This window comes from Artemia franciscana, unplaced genomic scaffold (assembly GCF_032884065.1).
Source record: "Artemia franciscana unplaced genomic scaffold, ASM3288406v1 Scaffold_1097, whole genome shotgun sequence".
Lineage (NCBI taxonomy): Eukaryota > Metazoa > Arthropoda > Branchiopoda > Anostraca > Artemiidae > Artemia > Artemia franciscana.
This window is the reverse complement of record NW_027062740.1, coordinates 65,620-85,126: the sequence shown is the minus strand read 5'-3', so window position 1 is coordinate 85,126 and position 19,507 is coordinate 65,620. Positions and strand designations below refer to the sequence as shown.

Below are 19,507 nucleotides of genomic sequence, written 5' to 3'. Positions count from 1 at the left end.
GTGTTATCATATAATAGCCCATACTGGAGTAAGTTGGGGGATATTCTTTTCCCTCCAATGTGCCTTATGAGCTTATGCATAGTTGGCTTACACGTTTCTCCGGAAAGACTATTTGCAAAATTATTCCAGTAATTATTTTTAGCATTTATTAGCCCTCTTGAAATAGCCTCTGCTTGTAATATATTTAAATATGTAGCAGACGGCAAATCTTTTTCTTAGAGATGTTATCCTAGTTGTCTTTTACCAAAACTTAAGCATGTGTTTCAGCTCTTACAAGTGAAATATATGATCCCAGGGTAAAAGTTAAATTCATCTTTAGGCACACTTTGAACATAGTCCAATGTGCTTTAGTGTTAATATATTTTGGAGCATGTGACAGAGTTTTAGCGGGTTCATTTAATGACGAAACTATGGCAGTGTGGTATGTGCAAAGGTTATCAGTTTTCTTTATATAAATTGTATTCAAAATACTTATTGACACAATTCGTTGGTCACGTGAGGAAAATTGTACACTTTTGAGGTTAAAATGACCAATTTACGAGTCTGATAAATATGTTTTTTACTCTACTGGGAGAACTAGTCTTTCCAAATGCATTTTTACGACCTATTTAGGAGTTATATAAAAATTCTGGCAGGTAGCCCCCTCCCTCTTTCTCTAAACGTCCAGGCATATTTTATGTTTATTTCTAGGTTCACACACACACACAAAAAAAAAAAATGCCGTTCAGTACTAATTATTTTTCAGAAGCCAATTAAAGAAACAAAATTCTAAAATATATTTGAAAACATTCGCGAACACATAACATCGCTGTCACCCCAAAGGATCGCGTTTAACACTTAAACAATTCCAAGAAATGTCAGATACGATAAGCGTGACGATTAGTAAACACCACTAAATCGTAAAATTGTTACCACCAGATAAGAGCAGAGACAATCGCGGTTAGAAGACATGTGACACAAAACATATGAGTGACTCAAAAATGAAAATTAAAGAGTGAATACACACGTGGTTAGAAGAACATCGGTGGCGTGTCAAAAACGAAAATAAAGAGTCCAAGACTCACGCGGTTATAAGACATGCGACACCGAGCATGTGAGCGATTCAATGAAAATCAACCTTGACAGTGAGAATCAAAACGTGTCAAAATTAAAAAAGATAGTGAAGATGGTTGGGTTTTGGATTTTGACATGGATCAGGTCATTAATGCCTACCATATCTTTGAAAATCGAAAATTGGGACTAGATAAGTCGTTGGAAGAAACAGAAGTTTTTGTCCCACCACTGAACAATTAAAAAAAAAAAAGGTTTGGCGATATGTCTTTCATAACGACTAAAGACAAGCTAAAGCAAAAATTTAAGTTTAAAGTTAAAGCAAAACTCTACTTTTAATGTTTTTTTAAGTACTTTTAACTACTACTTTTATTTTTTTTTTATATATTAACTACTACTTTATTATAACTACTTTTAATTTTAGTTTTTTGATGTTTTACAAAGTAGAGTTGAGAGAAAGAGTCAAACTTTAGCGTAAAGAACGGGGCGTTGAGGTGGAAATAGCCCTTTTCATATACGGAGTAATTTCTGTTCGTTTTAACTTTAAATCTAGCTCCTTACTTTCAGTTAAAAAAAACTTTTTTTGTTTTATTTACTCGCGAACATGAGACCGTTTTTCATGGTGTTATTACGAGACAATTAGCTTTAGCTCACTGGGAAAATACAGTAGCTACATTTTAAGTAAACATTTAGTTGGTAGTTTGGTTAGATTAGGTTACGTATTTAATACAATGCGCTCTGGGTGGCCCCCCTGCCATAATTCTTTGTTGTGGTTTTCACAATTTTGTTAATAAAATATTATATTTCCATCATATTTTGTTTTATTTCATCAGCATTAACTAAACTTCGCTTGTGTATTTACCTTTTCCATTTTTTATTACAAATTCTAAGAATCCTCGTCCGTAATTATATAAATAAAATTTGTTCAAATTCCTGTTGAAATTTTCCTTTTCCATCAGCGCTCAAATTAAGATTTCATTTTCTTCCTTCTATGGGGTAAGCCCATTTTTTTCGTACTAAAGCAATTCGGTTGATTCAAAGTGATTATTTTATTTTTAGAGAGAAGCACTATGGTGGCATTGCCAGCGGCTTTAAAGTCATCCAGAAGAACGGCATTACCGTAGATTGTAGACTGTCCAATTTGATATTATGCCCAGATTCTGGTGGAGCCTCACATTCAAACCTCAAGAGGAGGCTTCGGGAAGGTTATGCAATTCAAAGTGTATGCGGAGGTAATTCCGTTCTACTGTTTTTTTTTTTTTTTTGCTAACAATCAAATATTGCATTCAGCCTGACTAAGAAATAGTTTCGTGTGCTGGCATGTATTCTGGGATGTTTTTTGGGAGTGAGGGTGAAATTTCAGAAAAGACAAATAATAAGCAAAATATAAGACATTATAAGGGGAATATCGCGATTTTAATTGCCTTTAGTTAACGTTCTTAGAAGGCATGGGGGTAGGTTTAAAACAAGCTGTACTGAATGACAATCTGGTCAAGCGAGGACTGAATTTCTCAGTCATTCATTCTCTCTGAGAAATGTAATCTTGACTATGTTTTCGTCTGAAACTAAATCCAGATGAAAAAAAAATTCCCCGTGTCAGTCACGGTTCTGTGCCTGTGCAGGGGGCATCTACCCCCAGTTTTTCTGTAATTGAATTCCTTTTATTTTTTCACTCTAATTTGGCACACCTGCCCCCTCCCCCCAAGAATATAATGCCTAAAGCTGCTTTTGCCCCTGGTTCAACATAGGAAATTCATTCCTGTTCCAAAAGGTGCAAGCCAAGGAACAGTTTCTTCTTCTAATCTCTTCAATAGCTGTGTGGTTCTAGACGTTTACCCCCCTCCCGTGGTGAATACCCCTGGAAAATTCATCCTCGCTGAAAGGAATTTATTCCCAAAATTTACTCCCTACCAAGTTATCGTAAACAATCCCTCCACCTGCATTAAGTTCCCCCACGAAAAATGTACGCATGTTTCACAGTAAAAAATACTATCTAAGCAATGGACAAATTACAAAACTTAAAAATGTACTTAAACTTCTACAATGGATTCTCCGATTGTTTTGTAGTTTGGGAGGGAGGGAGATACCCTAGAGGGTGCATTTTAATGCAATAAACAACCGCCATTGACACTTCTGATAAATATAAAATTAGTACTAAGGGAGAGACGAGGACAGGGTGGAGGTAAAAACTGATCTATGATTTCCAGGGCCGTAATCTAGTTTTTTGTTGAGGGGGTTTCGGGGATTATGGGTACAAACGAAACTTTTAAAAAACGTATAAAAGGGTAAAATCGATATCTAGGCCTACTCCCTTATGATTTCTGGGAATATTCCTGGTCTACGCTGCTACTGTGAAAGTAAAGAGCGACATTAAACCCCAAAATGAGCATAACTTATTCTGCATAGAAGGGGGACTGCCCCTTCCTCATCCACACCTCCACCTCATGACTGCTGAAACTTTGGAGGGTGCTCATTAGACCAGAAATTGAGAGTCACTCTATTTTTTATATGCCGAAAGTGACTGGAGAACAACGAGCCATGGATGGGGGAGTATTTTCTGAGAGAAGATTTTCAGCGGAAGATATTTTCCGCAGGAGAATATTTTCATAGGGGGGGGGGGGAACACCGGCCACCAGCTGTGTGCTGAATGCTCAAAACCAGTGTTCCACGTTTCTGATTCTATCATCATTGAGTTTGTCTCTAGTATTTTCGTGAAGGTGACGTTTCAAATCTCAGCCATATCCTTCAAACGATGAGTACTAATTTCGTCATAATTCAAATGGGGAACCTTAAATTTGCATTTCCTTTAATTTCTAATAAGAATGAAATAGTTCTTGAAAAGTGAGCCACCGTACTATATAGCATTTGGTAATACCACTGTTTGAACCTTTGACCACATCGTTTATCTGGGTCATCTCATCGGTTCCTAGCAGGGTGTCGTTGGAGGGAGGGAGTCAGTTGCCCCCAATAATGTGGAGAAAAATTATTATGTATCCCATGCCCCTTGACTATCCGAATATGGACCCTTCTCGCCCCCCTTCCCCAACAAAAGTGCCGACTATTTGCCCCTGGTTCCTTACTACGCCACGTCCGATCCCTGCTCTTAGATCATCTCCCACGAGGTATACCCGCTTTTTATGCAGTGATCGTTGTTGCGAAATTTCGATTCAACCACTTACTATTAGCTACCAGTGTCGTAGCCCTTTCTCAGTTCTTGTATATTGCTCTTTGTTTTCTTTTGGTTCGCTAAATATTTGCTTCGGTTGCCACCTCGGCATTAGAATTCTCCGTCGATTAGTAAATTTAAACTCGAAGACCGTAATCTTGAAGTTTTTAAACTAATGACCAAACATAAGCGAAAATACAGTTCTTCACAGACTAATTGATACAATGTTTTAATTCAGCAATGTTAAGTATTTATGTATATCTTTGTCATGACCATATTTAATGGATTATTATTTAAATTTGTTTCCTATTTATGTTTAATTTTTTTCGTTGCATGTCATTGTAATGACTATAGTTAGTGCATTAATTGGTTTCCTATTCATGTGCTATTTTTTTCTTTTTTCTTTTCCCTTTACTCCGTCTTATCATACCATGCGAATGATGGGTGTTCAAAAAACAAATAAAATCATTATACAATCTATCTGCAGATATTCAATTGCCAGTTTTGAATTCCTTAGAACTTGTTAGTTATTTGAAATAAATACAAGACTATGATTTCGAAATTACAATGACGTAACAACTTATGAATGTTGTTAAAAAATTAAATGTCCTTACATTTTCTTACGAGTTGAATGGTCTTCAAACTACCTTATTATTATTTTCTTTTTCTTTTTTGTTCTCATAAGCTTAACAAGAAAATTTCCTTTGGGTATAAAGTTGACAATTGAAGTCATGTTTTTCAAATCCATAATGAAATCACTATTACTAATTAAGTGAGTATGATTCAAATTGTCACTGGGTTACCAGAATATTTTAAAAGGAGGGGCTATTCACTCTGTCCCCTGGTGAATATTTCGAGAAATCAGGTGTTTCAAACTTCCGCCGCACTGTATCTCTTCGTATCATGTATGGTACCCCTTGTGTCCAATTTGGTAGCCTTTGTGCCATACATTCATCCCTTCATGCCACACAGGGCGTCCTTCGTGCCACTCTGGTACCCTTTGTGTCACATTTGGCATACTTTAGCTATGCGTGGAATACCTCAACTGGTGCACTCGCTTTTGAAATTGGGTAACATATAGTTTTAAATTGGAGGGTTGGGCACTTCCGGATTCTTCAAGGTAAGTGAGACAAGGGATAGAGGGAGATTAATCGGCCTGCTTCTTGAGGGAAAAAGACTGCAGAGAAAAACCTGTTGACGTAAAAGTTTGGAAGTGTTTCAGTTCTCTACACATATATTTTACACATCTTTAGCTTTTTGGGGGTCGTTGACTCCCAACCTCCTCCCTGTATTCATGGTATATCTGTTAAAATCGGTAAAATAATATCCCTAGTCCGAAGCAGCTACTTCTTCAATTTCTATCATGATGCTTTAGTAGATTTTATTTTCCGTGTATCGCGTGTTTCCATGTATTCCGTATCTATTTAGCTTCGCCTTTGACTTCTTTATTTACATCACTGAGAATTGCGAACATTTCGAACCTTAGAGTTCCACTTGTTCTACCACTGATGGTATACTCCGTGTCACTTTTCCCATGTGTGGCACGTGGTATATTATTCACACGATTTTGAAAGTAGACCACTCTCAGCCACGTCTTTCGGATTGAAATTAATAACACCAAAGTGAGAAGAAGAGACAGTATTCGCATTTTTCCATGGCTGTCCTATTATTACAATACTGTTACATGGTCAAATTTAATAAGAAAAGATGTTATTTTCTTCGTTAATAAAGCATGCTTTGTGCACGGGAGCCTATAAGGGGGAGCAGAGGGGGGACACCATCCTCTCTGACTGAATGATGCTGCCTTATATCTTTGTTTTGAGATTTCTATTGTACAGCATTGGAAGTGCTTATTAAACCAGGTAAGCCCCCCCCCCCTAGAATTCAGCTTATTATCGCCCATGGCTTTACTGCTTCGTTTCTTGTGGTGTTAATTCACGAAAGTTAAGAAGGAGGCAAACCTATTTTTTCAAAATTTAGTGTGGCAATTTTTTTCAATTTTTAAATTGAAACACCCAAAAAAAATTTCGCTGAAAACACCAAAAAAAATATTTTCACAATCTAAAGAGGGAGGGAGGGCACGCGTCACTCATTTATTTCATTAACCTTTACCAGCCTTGCTGCTGTAACACTTATTTTAATCTGGCCCATTTTTTATTTTCAGTGGAGAGTCACAAAGATATGGTGGCGAATGACCCACTAGCGCACCAAATACGCGAAAAAGATTCAGAGACGCCAGAAGAGACAAGCTTATATTGGACTGCTACACAACAAATACCTCTAGAGAGTGCTGAGGAGGCATAAGCTAAGACACATACGGTAGGATGGTAGATTTTGTATCCCCCTTCGTTTTCGTTATCGTGCTTTTCTAAAATGGTTCAATAAACTTATATAATATTTAAGCACTTCATATGTTATAATTTTTCCACTTTTCCTGTTGAGCCGAATCCCCCCTCCTTAAAGATCATTTTTCCGTTTCAAAAATATATCCCTTATCTGGTTCTAGGGCATATTTGTGAGAATAAAATGTTTATCTTGTTTGTTATTTTAAATGTATTCGTAGTTAAAACAACTGACTTTTTTAGTTTTTTAAGACGTTTTGATTTTGGCACACTTCGCAGAGAAGAGCTAAAAAGTAGGGACATGAATCTGAATAACGTATGACAGATAAACACTTACCCTAAAACAAAGAAAATCAATATGGATACAAAAAAAAAAACAAAAAAAAAACAGGTTTGCCATTAAGGTGTTAAGATAATCAAAATTAATATGGCTAGATTTGCAAGAATGTGAAATATCTATTGTGAAATATCATGGGCGTAAAAATAAGGGTCAATTGAGAAAAAATACCTGGTTCTGGACTCTAAACAAGTTACCCGTAATCTCTCTCTCTCTCTCTTTCTCTCTCTCTCTCTCTCTCTCTCTCTCTCTCTATTATATATATATATATATATATATATATATATATATATTATATATATATAATACAGTGTTTTAAAGACAATTACGAAGTATGTTTAGATACTGAGAAAATGGAAATACGAAATAAGCAAACAGCTCTAGGTTCAGTTAATCCATTTGGCAATAGGTGAATATGAACAAACCATAGAAAATAAATCAATTCCTGTTTATTAGTAGTCATAGCAGACTACTTTCTGATTTCTGAAGCTTTCTGATACTGTTAATTTTGTTGCCTCTTCTTTTCTACTGTTGGACTTCTCTGAATATTAATAAATATTAATTTCTCCTTTTAATGATAAGGCTTTTTGCTGGATCACCACTTATTTATCATAATTTTTATATATTTTTAGTTGGATCTTTCTCACACAGTTTCTGAGTTTAGGCTAAAGGTCAAGCTTGGTAATTCAAAAATCGTTACTTATAAGAAGAAATACAAAGCAGTTGGTAATAAACTAAGTCGAGAGCGACTTGCCTCAATAGTGACCAAAACTCTAAAAACAGAATTTTGATAACAATTGATACGATAAAAGAATTTGTTGTCCTGTGGTGGCGCAGTGGATTTGACCTTAGCTTGGTAATACGGGACCCAGAGATCGAATCACGCTGAAGGAATGCACTGCAGGGCCGACGCAGGGACCATAGTAGTCAAGAAGCGTCGTTAATTCTTAAATAAATAAAAATAAAAGAATTTGCTTTTATGCTGATTTCAAATATATAAAGTTTATTAAGTTTAATATTACCCATCGAAAGCTACAAGCCTGCAAAAATTTGCCTGATTTCTCTCAAATTTTCAAGCGATTTTAGTGAAAATCACACATGAGATTCAACATATCAGAGAATTATGTTGATTATTTTCTTATGGTGCATGACTGAATCAAATAATTAATTTTACAGTAATAGTTATAAACTGTTTGCCATCTTCTTGTGATTTAAGAAATTAGTCAAATCATTTTGCTGAAAGGAATAAATTTAACTCCATGGCTTTACTATTAAACAGCCAAGTCCTCCTAATTAGAAAGTGGAAAATAGAAGCTCATACAGAAATACAATAAAAAAAAGTAGGTACACTAGGATAATACAAAACTTATAAAATATCACACGACAAAGAACGCTTCAAACGCAACAAAATTCGAAATTATTATTTTTTCAACGCTCGTGTAAAGATTCTCAGATCCTACACCTTGCAATCGTAATTTCAAAAAGCTAAAAAATAAGGTTATATCGATAAAGAAAGTTAAATCATTTATTGACAACAGAGATTCATTTTCTTCTTTTCTTTTAGAATGGAGACTTCAAATCCACCTTACATTTTTACACTTTTAATGGGGAGCGACTCCAAGAAGAAACGGATTATTTTCGCTACTACGAGTGTCGTTACCCTCTATGCTCTTTAATAGAACAAGAACCAAGAGAATTTGCTATTTGTGGGAGATGCCAAGTAAGTGGTCGTTTTTTTTATTATTATTATTATTATTATTATCTTGGACCCCATTAAAAATCTAAAACTTTTAAAATAATATAAGTAAGCAGGGATTTTATCTGAGTGGGGGGGAGGGGGCTTTTGCATAAGGCAACTCAGGCTGGAAAAATTTTAATTGAATACCCTACTAAGCCTTTTATTTGAATGTATCGCAAGGGCTATGTCTTTAATTTATCTACGGCTACAATTGAATTTTCTAAAGGTGATGGAATAAAGAAGGAAGTGTATTAAAATATTTTTTATGTGCAAGAACTCTTTTTATCTATAAGTAGGCTATTCAAAAACACCTTTTACTCATCAAAAGACATCCTCCTGAAATGTTTAAGGGTACGGGGTTTCATCTTTATAATTCGTTTATGCTACTGCAACTACTAACAACTCAATGTAGCAACTAGTCACTTCAGGCCAACACAGCCGAGCTTCTTCATCTCTCAATCTTCCCTCTTTACTCGTAATTTTGTCAATTAGAGAAGGGAGGATCCCCCTCCAAGATTTTTAAAAAATGTCCTTTTTTGGGAATTTTTATTGAAAAGTGCCTTTTTTATCTCCTTTTTTATGGAAAAACTGAAGAATAATAATCTTTCATCCCCTAAATGTTGAAATTATCCCTTCCCCATTTTCGTGCATCAACACCGCTGTTTACCCCCTTCCATAAAGTTCCAGTTTCCTTTGAGTTGCTCCTTATGGCATCTTTGCTTCATCTAAAAAAACATGACATAGAAATCTTTTTTCTTTTTTTTTTAAGTTCTAGAAAGTGGAGTCAAAAAAAAAATTTTGTACAGCGGGTAACCCAAACAGGTATATAAGAGTCGTTTTTGACTCTTATATAAGAGTACATTTAAGAGTCGTGCTTGACGTAGCTTCCAATAGTCTAATTTTGATCCGTAGGCTTATCGTCCTATTTTTCCTGACTTGATAGATTTGTGACTAAGAGGCAAAGTTCCATTTTCAAAAGTTTATTTCAATTCCGAGTCTAAAAAATGAAAATGTTCTTTAATGACTTTTTTATTCTACTGAACAGAAAGCAAAAATTCAAAGGAATCTGTGCCGTTGAAACTTTAAGAAAATTGTCAGATATCCTGAATTCGACAAATTTCCATGTAATTGAACAAATAGGAACATTTGCCCAGTAAAACCTTAATTAAGAGAAAAAAAACTATTTAGCACTTGAATACTTGAATGTCTAGTGTATTTATTGTTTTTTTTTTTTGATTTTGTAACTGTGTTATGGCCCTTTGGCTTTGAATGAACTAATTTGTCTATTTAAACAGCCCAAAATATAATTGCAAGAGAGCGTAAGGGGAATGTTGCATGCAGCTTCTCATTTTGAATACACGGAGCCCCTGTTGTGACTTCTCACATTCATGTATTGTAAAAAAATCGGTGTTAAAGAGGAGGCGAGGATAAGCCTGTTCCTTGGGCCCTGCCTTCGCTCTCGATGGCCCTGTGGGGATTGAACTCCCTCTCCAGTAGTAAGCACGGTCTCAAAATGTTTTATTCTCCTTAGACTAGTTGATTTCAGATATCTTAAAATGCCTTATTAACCGGCTACTACCACTCTTACTAACAACTCACTGCAGTACCAAGCCGCCAGAGGCCAACAAAGCTACGTACGCTCCTCCTTCATCCCAATATACTCAAAGACACACACCTAGGAAGTGCTCATTTCCCTTTAATGTTTGCTTACCACATCCTCCCACTCCGACCATGGAAGACCTGCTATCAGTTTAGCCATAGGCGGTTGGAGGAAAAAAAACACAATCTTTTCCAATCTGTCATTCTTCATCCGTAGAAATTGTCCTAGCCATCTCAACCTTTCTCTCATTATAGCCCTAGCAAGCAGGATTGAACCATACTTTTCGTACAGGTGTACTTTTCTGTTTGAGATACGGTCAGCTAGTTGGGTACTCAAAACAGCTCGTAGGCAATTTTTCTGGAAAACATTTAACAAATCATCCTCCGCTTTTCTGAGCACCCATGCGTTAGAACCATACTTGACGCTGTCATCACTGAAGCTTCAAATATTCTAATCTTTGTTCGCAGAATTATCTGCGTTATTCTTATAAATAACTCTACCCCCATTTGTGAACATCCATGCACTTATTCCCATATAAGACAAACTTTACCCCCATTTCCCTCCCCGCCTCCTTTCAATCATTCATTTTTATGCGCCTTTCTATCTATCAGAATGTTTAGACTATTTTCGACACATATTGGAAAATGGTTCAGAATTCACAACTCACTGAGCAACTAGAAACTTTATTTTTCTCTTGTTTGGGCGACCTATTCTGAAAGTAACATGAATCCTTCGAAATATAATCCATCTTTATATCTCAATAAGAATGAGCTTGGAACAAAAGCATCACGTAGCAACTAAGAAAACTAACAATCCTTGCTTTACTCTTTCATGTTTTTCTCTTCAACTGTCTCTAATTTCCTCATCTTGTTTTTACCAACCCCTTCGTCTCTATTAAAAAGGCATCCTCAAATTGTATTTGGTCACCAAAACCACAGGCCAAATTTCTGTCAAATATATGCTATTATTTAAATTACGCAATTATATTATTGTTCATTATTTTAATTTAATTATTTGAATGATTATTATTAAATTGTTTTAATCTTAATTTATTTTATTAATTAATGAATAATTTATTAATTGATTTTTTAACTGCGACCTCTGCTTTATATATAAAAAAAATCAAAAATAATAAAATGATTACAACCGTTGAATTATTTATTTGAAATTTTGCGCCTCTGGAATTTCTGCGCCCGGGGCAAGTACTACTTTTTCCCCATAAAACTTGCTCTGAGTCCCTCACCTCCAGCCAACAAAAAATGACCCATGTGCTTTGTCTATTTCTCTGATTTTATAATAAATTGAGTGCTTACTAAGGTATTTAATACTAAAGTTTGGCTAGAGTTTTTATGAATTTTTTTTGGATAACATGATGAACTATAGAAAACATCTTGAGATTTCAGCGGTGATCACGAGCTCGAATCTTTCATATCTCCCAGCGTAAATACCTGATTAATGACCTTTTTACGTTGTGAAAGGCGAGGGATTTATTTGGTGCGAAGGGGTTCACTTAAAAAAGGACCCTGGAAGACTAAAAAGGGCCTATCGAAATTTTCGAGTAAATTCAGCAAAAAAATAAGATTAAGAAGACAGCACACTTTCTCCAACTTGTGTAATATTTTTTCAATTGGCTTAAAGAAGTACATTTGCCAAATTTTACTATTTTATGCATTAAATTTGTCAATGCAAAACTTAGTTATCAAGGTTGAAGCGGTAGCCGCAGCCTAATAAAGAACGACCGTTGGCCCATAATAACTAAAAGTGAGAAAACGTCTTTAAAAAACAATATTTGAAATGACATTCCGTATTTCTCTTATGCACCAGAGTCCTCAAGAATTTGATCTCTGTATTGAAAAATTCTCGAAACTCGGAAATTTCTTTAGTGATTGAAAATCTGACATTTATATTATTTTAGTTTGCTAGTTTACGTATATAGATACTGTGAAGTCTTTTTACTGAAAACTAACTTAAGAAATAGCAGTGTTTTCAGATCATGAAGCACTTATTGTTTAGACCCTAGATAAGACAATCTGTCCTACTCATGAACCTCGTAATAGTTCAGCTTAAGTTCTACGGCCTAGGGCTCGTGGTCAATGGTCTACAGGGACGGGCTTTGGTGAAAGATAAAATACAGTCGTTGACCTTGCTCTTGTTCCAGTTCAAAACCTCTATCAATTTGGATTTTTCGTGTATTGTCATTTTGCTTTGTCTTTCATTCTACTTTGTGTTTTATTTTGTCATTCTACTTTTTATCTTTCTACTTTATATCTCTGCTTTTCTAATTTTTATCTTCTTTAAATTTAATACCTATAGTAATTTGGATTTTTTGTGTATTAGCATTTTACTTTTTTTTACTTTAGCGTTCTACTTTGTCTTTCATTCTACTTTGTGTTTTATTTTGTCGTTCAACTTTTATTTTTCTACTTGCTTTCTTTCTGCTATTTTATTATTTTTTAATCTGGACCTCTACTAATTTGGTTTTTCATGTATTGTCATTCTGCTTTTTATTTATAGGGAGCTCGATATTGTGATATAGAGTGTCAGCAACATGATTGGCCAATTCATAAAAAGTTTTGTCGTGAGCGTCGTCGAACAATGCCGCAACTAGAGCGCCTTCCAGAAAGATAATTTGAAAGTATGTGAATGGGAACGTGAGGCATTTCTGTGTTTAAATCATCTTCCTATTAATTTTGATAGTGCCTAAGCAATTGTTTAGAGTGAAAATTCTATTTCTAATTTTTCGTAAACTTTCACCATTTCAATCTTAGACATTTGAAGAAAGCGACGCAAATCTTTAGCAGGAATTTTTTACGGAACTTATGCGATCAGTTTTATCTATTCTTCTTTTATTGATTGCCAAGATGTGAAGTCGAACATAGGCTCTGTGTATACCTACTATCTCTAAGGTTAGATAATATGGTCTCAAGTCCATTGTTCCAATTTTTCACATGAGAAAAAAAATACCCAACCCTCCTACTGCAAGGCTATCTGAGCTACGTTAAAAGGTGCTGATACAAAAAGAGTTTGGGAACCTCGGTCTTGAATGTTCCTAGTTTTTCTAATTGACTTCATTATCAAACAACAGTTTTGTAATTCTATTCAAGCTCCTTGAGAATATTTAACGAAGTAAAAGTCGCCATTAAAAAAATGATTTCAAATATGTCATTGTATTGAAAATTAAATATTTAAATACAGTTTTTTGTACCTGTAGGACACAGCTTAGATATACAATACAGTTACGAAAACTCCTATCTTGCCCATGAGAAGCTTTTGGTACAGAGCTCTGAACTTGGCGCCTCCTAGATCGTACTACAACACCATAGGCGGGAACGCAATTTTGTTTTGTTTGTCCAATTGCTCCGATCTTTTAGATTCAGACTGCCAGTTTCCTGTCTCCAGCCACTAGTATCGCTACCACGCACTGTGTCCCAAAAATAAATCGAGTTTCTATTACTGTATTGTATATCTAATCTGTGCTGTAGGATGTAGACGTTATATTCGTCTGATAAAACGTGAAGATGCATCCAACATTATTTGTTGTTGTAAGATACTAAACTATGTTTTGGAATTGAGTTTGCCTTCTATGACAGCATTATGCCTTTTTGCTCCTGTAGTCCAATGAAATTGTCCAATGGCTCGTGTAGTCAATAATATTTGTAGTCCAATGAAGTTCAAAAAGTCCAATAATTTTTGCAAAAATATGCATTATTATGTAAATTTTAGAATCACTGACGCTGCAAACAAGGAATCAGTGGGGGGGGGTGATGGGGAATTTTTTGTTGTTCAAAAAGTTTCTTAAATGCTGATTCGCATTGAAATTTTATCAATACCGATATGTAGCTGTTGTCAGATTTTTCATGAAACTATCTTATTAGCTGAAAAATTCTAACTGGCTCATAACATCACGAGCTATTTGGCATTTGTAAAATCTCATTATGAATGGGCCTTACCATAGAATGACAGGAATGATCCGCGAATAATTGAATGGTAGAGAATATACAAAATTCGAGTCAACTCTACAAATGTTGCTGGATGTCTGAGCCATCGCTTCCCAACCTCAGGGTTGTGATCCCATAGACACGGGGTCACAATCGATAAGAAAGAGTGAAATACAAATACAAGATAACCTTTTATAGGTTAATTAGTAGATTTGAATGAAATATACATTAGATATGCTAAAATGATAACTTACGTAAAGGAATTATCATGTATCAATCAATAGCTAACGGAATAACTGGATACTACTAGCGAAACAAATTAATTGAATTGAATTACTTTTACTATTCGGGTGTAAAATGCCCCCCTGCCTCGATTGACGCTACTGCACACTTGCGCGGCAGTGCCTCAGGTAGCCGTGTGTAATGATGAGTTGTTATCTTATTCCTTTTTTTTAAATTAAGGGGACCCGGATTGAATTTGATCACCGCTGAAATGGGGTTACCGAAGCTCCAGAAGGGTCATCCATTCTTTTACGAACTGTTTTCTGTAGCAGAGGGGAAACTAGGCACCCATATTATTCCAATTGAGTCGATCAAACAAAGAAATACGTGTTCAAATTTTTGCTAAAAATTATGTTCTTATTTGGACTATTCTCTCGAAAAGAGAGCCAATGAAACAATTTTTTTGTCTGGACTTGGGGGGCTTTGGATAAGATGTAGATAATACATAGAAAATATCACCTTTAGATTAGTAATCTGAATTCATTTCAATTACGTGCTTTGTTTGTGAGAGCGCTCTACTTACTCAATACATTCCAGGTTTCTAAATTGTGCGTGTCCCAAGTAAGTGCAGAATTTCTAAAGACCAAAGATAGTGTTAGAGTTTATGGGTGATTAACGCTAGCTTGTGTCGTGTTTTTAAACTCCTTGACTGACATGAATGATCAGCAACATTTCAAATACCTGTCACTGGTAATATTTGAGCATACCAATAAGCTGATTTTTAATGCATTAATTACTGCTTTAATATTTTGTTACCAAGTATTTTTAAAACTATATTTATTCATGAATATACAAAGTTGTATCTACGTAGGGGGGTTTAACCCCTCCCCCCGAAATGTTTGCCCTACTCGTAAACAAAAATTCGTAAACGTAACAAAATTGCATCTAAACATAGTTTTGGTGTTTTTTAAAGTTTTTTTTTGTACCCTCTTACCATAAAAAAATCCTCGTTTTCCCAATTAAATTCTCTAAAAAAAACCTGTTTTTAGAATTGCAAATGTCCAGAATCCTTAAAAACAACTTTCAGGAAATCTTACAATCGATAGTGAGGGATTGTACAATAATGTTAGCTAGAAAGTCTTCGAAATCCTGTACCCGAATGAAAAGCTGATTAAACAAGACCCCCTCCCCCTAGAATTACAGAGTTGTACCAGCCAGTAAGTAGATCTATATCGCAGTTGTAGTTTGCCGTGTGCAGATATTACATTAACCCCTTTTCTAAGGGATTTAGTTATACTTATTTTTTAATTCTAAAACAAATATTAACAAATTCTTACTCAGGATTTTGAAGAATAGCAACACTAATATGTCATCTACTCCCCAACTCTTGAAATAAAAGCGATTCGGAGTAAGCAGAAACTACTAGTATGTGAAATATTGCATACAACCCCTCCTCCCATCCCCACCCACCCATAAGCGTACATAAATAATTCTCTCTAGCTGACTTTTATGTCAGTCATCAATGTACTTTTTACCTATTTTAAATTTTTAGTGTATTGAAACTATATTTGATATATTTCTACTCAGTACTATAAAGTGTTTTGCTATCTCAATTTATATATTTAAACGACGTGGACTGCTTTTTTATATAAACTTAAAATATATTTATATGCAACGTAACCTGCGTTCAATTTTAAATTAATATATGCTTGGATTTTAATGATTTCCTTTCAGTGTACTTTGATAGGGTAGGATTTAGGAACATCCTAGGGCACAGGAGGGTTCAGAAATAATGTTTGGGGGGACTGATAAAAATTTGGATCCCAATTGGTATTTTTGCCCCTCCACCCCTGTAATCAGTACAACTTTTGTTTGAGACAAGATCCCCTAAAACCACCCATTGACTCCGCCCATGCGCTTGGTTTACGGTAATCAAGGCCAGGGTCCAGGGGCTAAAATCGTGAGGCAGAATAACCAGAACAATATCCAGAAAAATCTGAATCGAGATTCGAGTTGAGCCAAAGCCTGTCAACAGTTAAGGTTAAAGGTAGATGGGGAACGGTAAGGATAAAAAATAAAAGAAACATAGAAAGTTAATTTCCGTGAAGTTATACTATCAATTAATTTCATTGAAAAAAAAATATCCGAGAAGACTTTGTTTAAAATCCATTAAAGATGGCTTTCAGAATAGTCAAGTGATTTCAACATTAGCAGTTTTTCAGTAATTTTTACACCTCTCTGCTTTTTGTGAGAAGATAGGTGGGGTGGAGTAAATGAAAACTTGGCAAAGGAAGATAACATTTGGGCATTTGTATCTTAATTTTAAATTTTTCCCGATTTGTTATTGGAGCGTCAAAGAAAATTCAATAAATAAAATGAAAGGAGAAAACTGGCTCAAACTGACATTTATTTTATTCTGAGAACTTCAATATCTACTAATTAAATTTATAAAAAAGAAATTTCGTCGGAAAATCGTTAAACAGAACTTCCAGAAACAAGTATTTCAGTATTTTTCATGTAATTTTGATACTCATGTGCATTTTCGGGTAAGGGGGAAATAAATGAAAAACTTTGCACAGAAAGCGAAAATCTCCGGAGCTGATATTTACCAATGCGAAGGCTGTCAAAAAGGCTTTTTAGTAGTCAATTCACACAAGTCCACAAGAAAATGCCGAGTCGGGTCAGCTTTTTATAATTTTTCGATAATTTTAGGAATATAATTGGGGTTATTAAATAAGAGTGGGGACCCTAGTAGCTCTGAAGACATTCTATGTCTCTCGTTTCTTACTAAAAGAAGCAACTAGACTCAACATGGATCATTACTGCTTGTTTATAAAATTTACCTTTTGGGTAAAGACCTTAACTCCTTGCAAGACCTTTGAGACAGACTACTCGAAATTGCTCTTAAAAGGTTTTCACGTGGCAGCTACCTCACTATTCCACAAGCATACGCTTCACTCTGGAAAAATTTGCATCATGATCACTGCCAGAGTCTAGGCGTCCAGAGAAGTTCGTCAATCCTTCATACCAATCGCCTTATTCAGGAGGTTTGTACGGCAGAATTATTAATAGAAACCTTATCCTGTGGCCAATTGCCTCCTGAAACGAACTCCTGGTAGAAGTGACGCCCAAAATATCATTAGTAAATTCCTTAAGGGGCGTTCCACACGGTTCAGGCAGTAAAAAACAAGTTCGTTAGTAAGCCTGGTGATCATTACTACTGGCGTTTACTATGGCATTATTACGGCCTAAAATACTACTAATGGTAAAAGTAGTAAAGGTAAATTACTAATTGGAAAAACTAGTGATCATTACTACTGGCGTATACTGTGGAATTATTACGGCCTAAAATACTACTGATGAATTCCTAAAGGTTAAGGAAATTCCCATACGGTTGATGCAATAAAAAATAAAGGTAGTTGGTAAAACTAGTGATCATTGCTACTGGTGTTTACTCAGTAAAAAAGGTGGTTAGTAAGACTAGTGACATGTCATCACTACTACTGGTAGCGCAAATTTGACTTTAAAAATGTTGCCAGTTCTCCGATTTCAAAATTGTCAACATATCTAATTTTTATCAAAAAGCAGATATCCATAAGCATGTATTGGTATATACAGCCCTGTTTATCTTGAACTAAGCGGTGAAAGCGGAACTTCAAATGATCAACTCTTTAAATCCCTAAATATTTGGATTGTTGCAAAAAGTATGAAACACACTCTGTCGGATTATTTTTTTTTTAGAAATGTTCCAGGTAAGAGCATAATCAGCATCTGAGATGCAGAGTGAAATACAGGCTTGTTAAACCCATTTACAAGGTTCAAATCTCGCTAACTTCTGATAGAAGCACAAGCTCCATTTTCGCGTAAAATTCTTAAAACTGCACAGATTACCATTTACAGAAAAAACAAATAGCTTATGCTTATTACAGATTCGTACTTTCATCAAGACAATTCGGTCTTCACGACGCAAGGGTCTTCACACTCCTTTACAATTCCGATAACACTCCAATACAAATTTTTGTATCGTAGACAAACGATACAACGATACGAACTGTATCGTGTAACAAATTCCTATGTAAATAGAAAACCTCTGAACGCACAATGAAAGATTGTCAGCTACTAAAAACCACCAGTACCGCAAATCTATTTAGATCTCACCTAAGGCGGTAGCCGAAAAAGCATTTGTCCTGGAGAGAACATTTAAAACACAAAATCCACATTTTCAAGTGACACTTTTTCCGAGAGTTCGATCCTACAGAGGTATTTAATGGGAGTGGAATGTCCCTGTGTGCAGCTCTGAATTTCCCAACAGGCTTGCAATTTATCTTATTATAATTTCTTATAACCCTTCTAGTGTTATTTCTTGAGACGAGTGGTTCTTTTAGACAACCCTTGTGCTCTTTTTTAACAAAAAATTCTAATCACATGCCTTTGGAGCCTCACAATGTTAACTTGCATAGAACACATATCTTCTCCGAAAAAAACAAAATTATTTAAGATACTCGAATACCATTTTTTATTAATAATGCAAACTTAAAAAACAACAACATGACTCCACCAAACTCAAAAATTACACAGAAAATATACAAAACTCCCTAATCAAGTCTACCGTGTTAAAACTCGTTGTAGAGTAACATCCACAAAATATAGTAATAGTTTAGCTTATAGAAGATATGGCGAATAATATATAAGAAAAACCTCACGTTGATTGTAGAGCAGTGTTTCAAGTTACTCCTAAAACCAGTAGAAACGCAGCAAAGCCAAGTTCTGACAGAAGGTAGCAAATTCTGTTAAGTGAAAACAGCAGGAGACGTATCACTGCAAATTTCTTGTAACTGATTAAATCCGAAATTTTGAAAATTCCCCATGCAATGTTTCACGAGAAAAAAGTTACTTTGAATACCTCTTCAATCGTGAATTTTAACAACAACTGCTTATAAATGAAGCTTTCAACTATCTTAAAACGTAATCTTACCAGCCAGAAAAAAATTTTTTTGGACTTGACCAGAAACGGAAGCGAAGCGAACATTTACCCATACGAAGACAATTTTCATAGTAAGAACGACGTGAAATTCGACTGAAACAACCCTAAACTTTACTCAAATGAATACACG

At 35.2% G+C, this 19,507-nt stretch overlaps 1 protein-coding gene across 1 annotated transcript in view; it reads left to right on the top strand.

Moving 5' to 3' along the window:
• Window positions 1-16,085, top strand: part of LOC136042324 (transmembrane 9 superfamily member 2-like) — an 83,214-nt gene extending 67,129 nt beyond the window's left edge. Inside the window, exons 7-10 of the mRNA XM_065727276.1 lie at window positions 2,110-2,282; window positions 6,381-6,535; window positions 8,460-8,615; window positions 12,748-16,085. Coding sequence (XP_065583348.1) covers window positions 2,110-2,145 — 36 coding nt within the window. The 3' untranslated portion in view covers window positions 2,146-2,282; window positions 6,381-6,535; window positions 8,460-8,615; window positions 12,748-16,085. The remainder of the gene's footprint in view (window positions 1-2,109; window positions 2,283-6,380; window positions 6,536-8,459; window positions 8,616-12,747) is intronic.
• The last annotated feature ends 3,422 nt before the right edge of the window (window positions 16,086-19,507 follow it).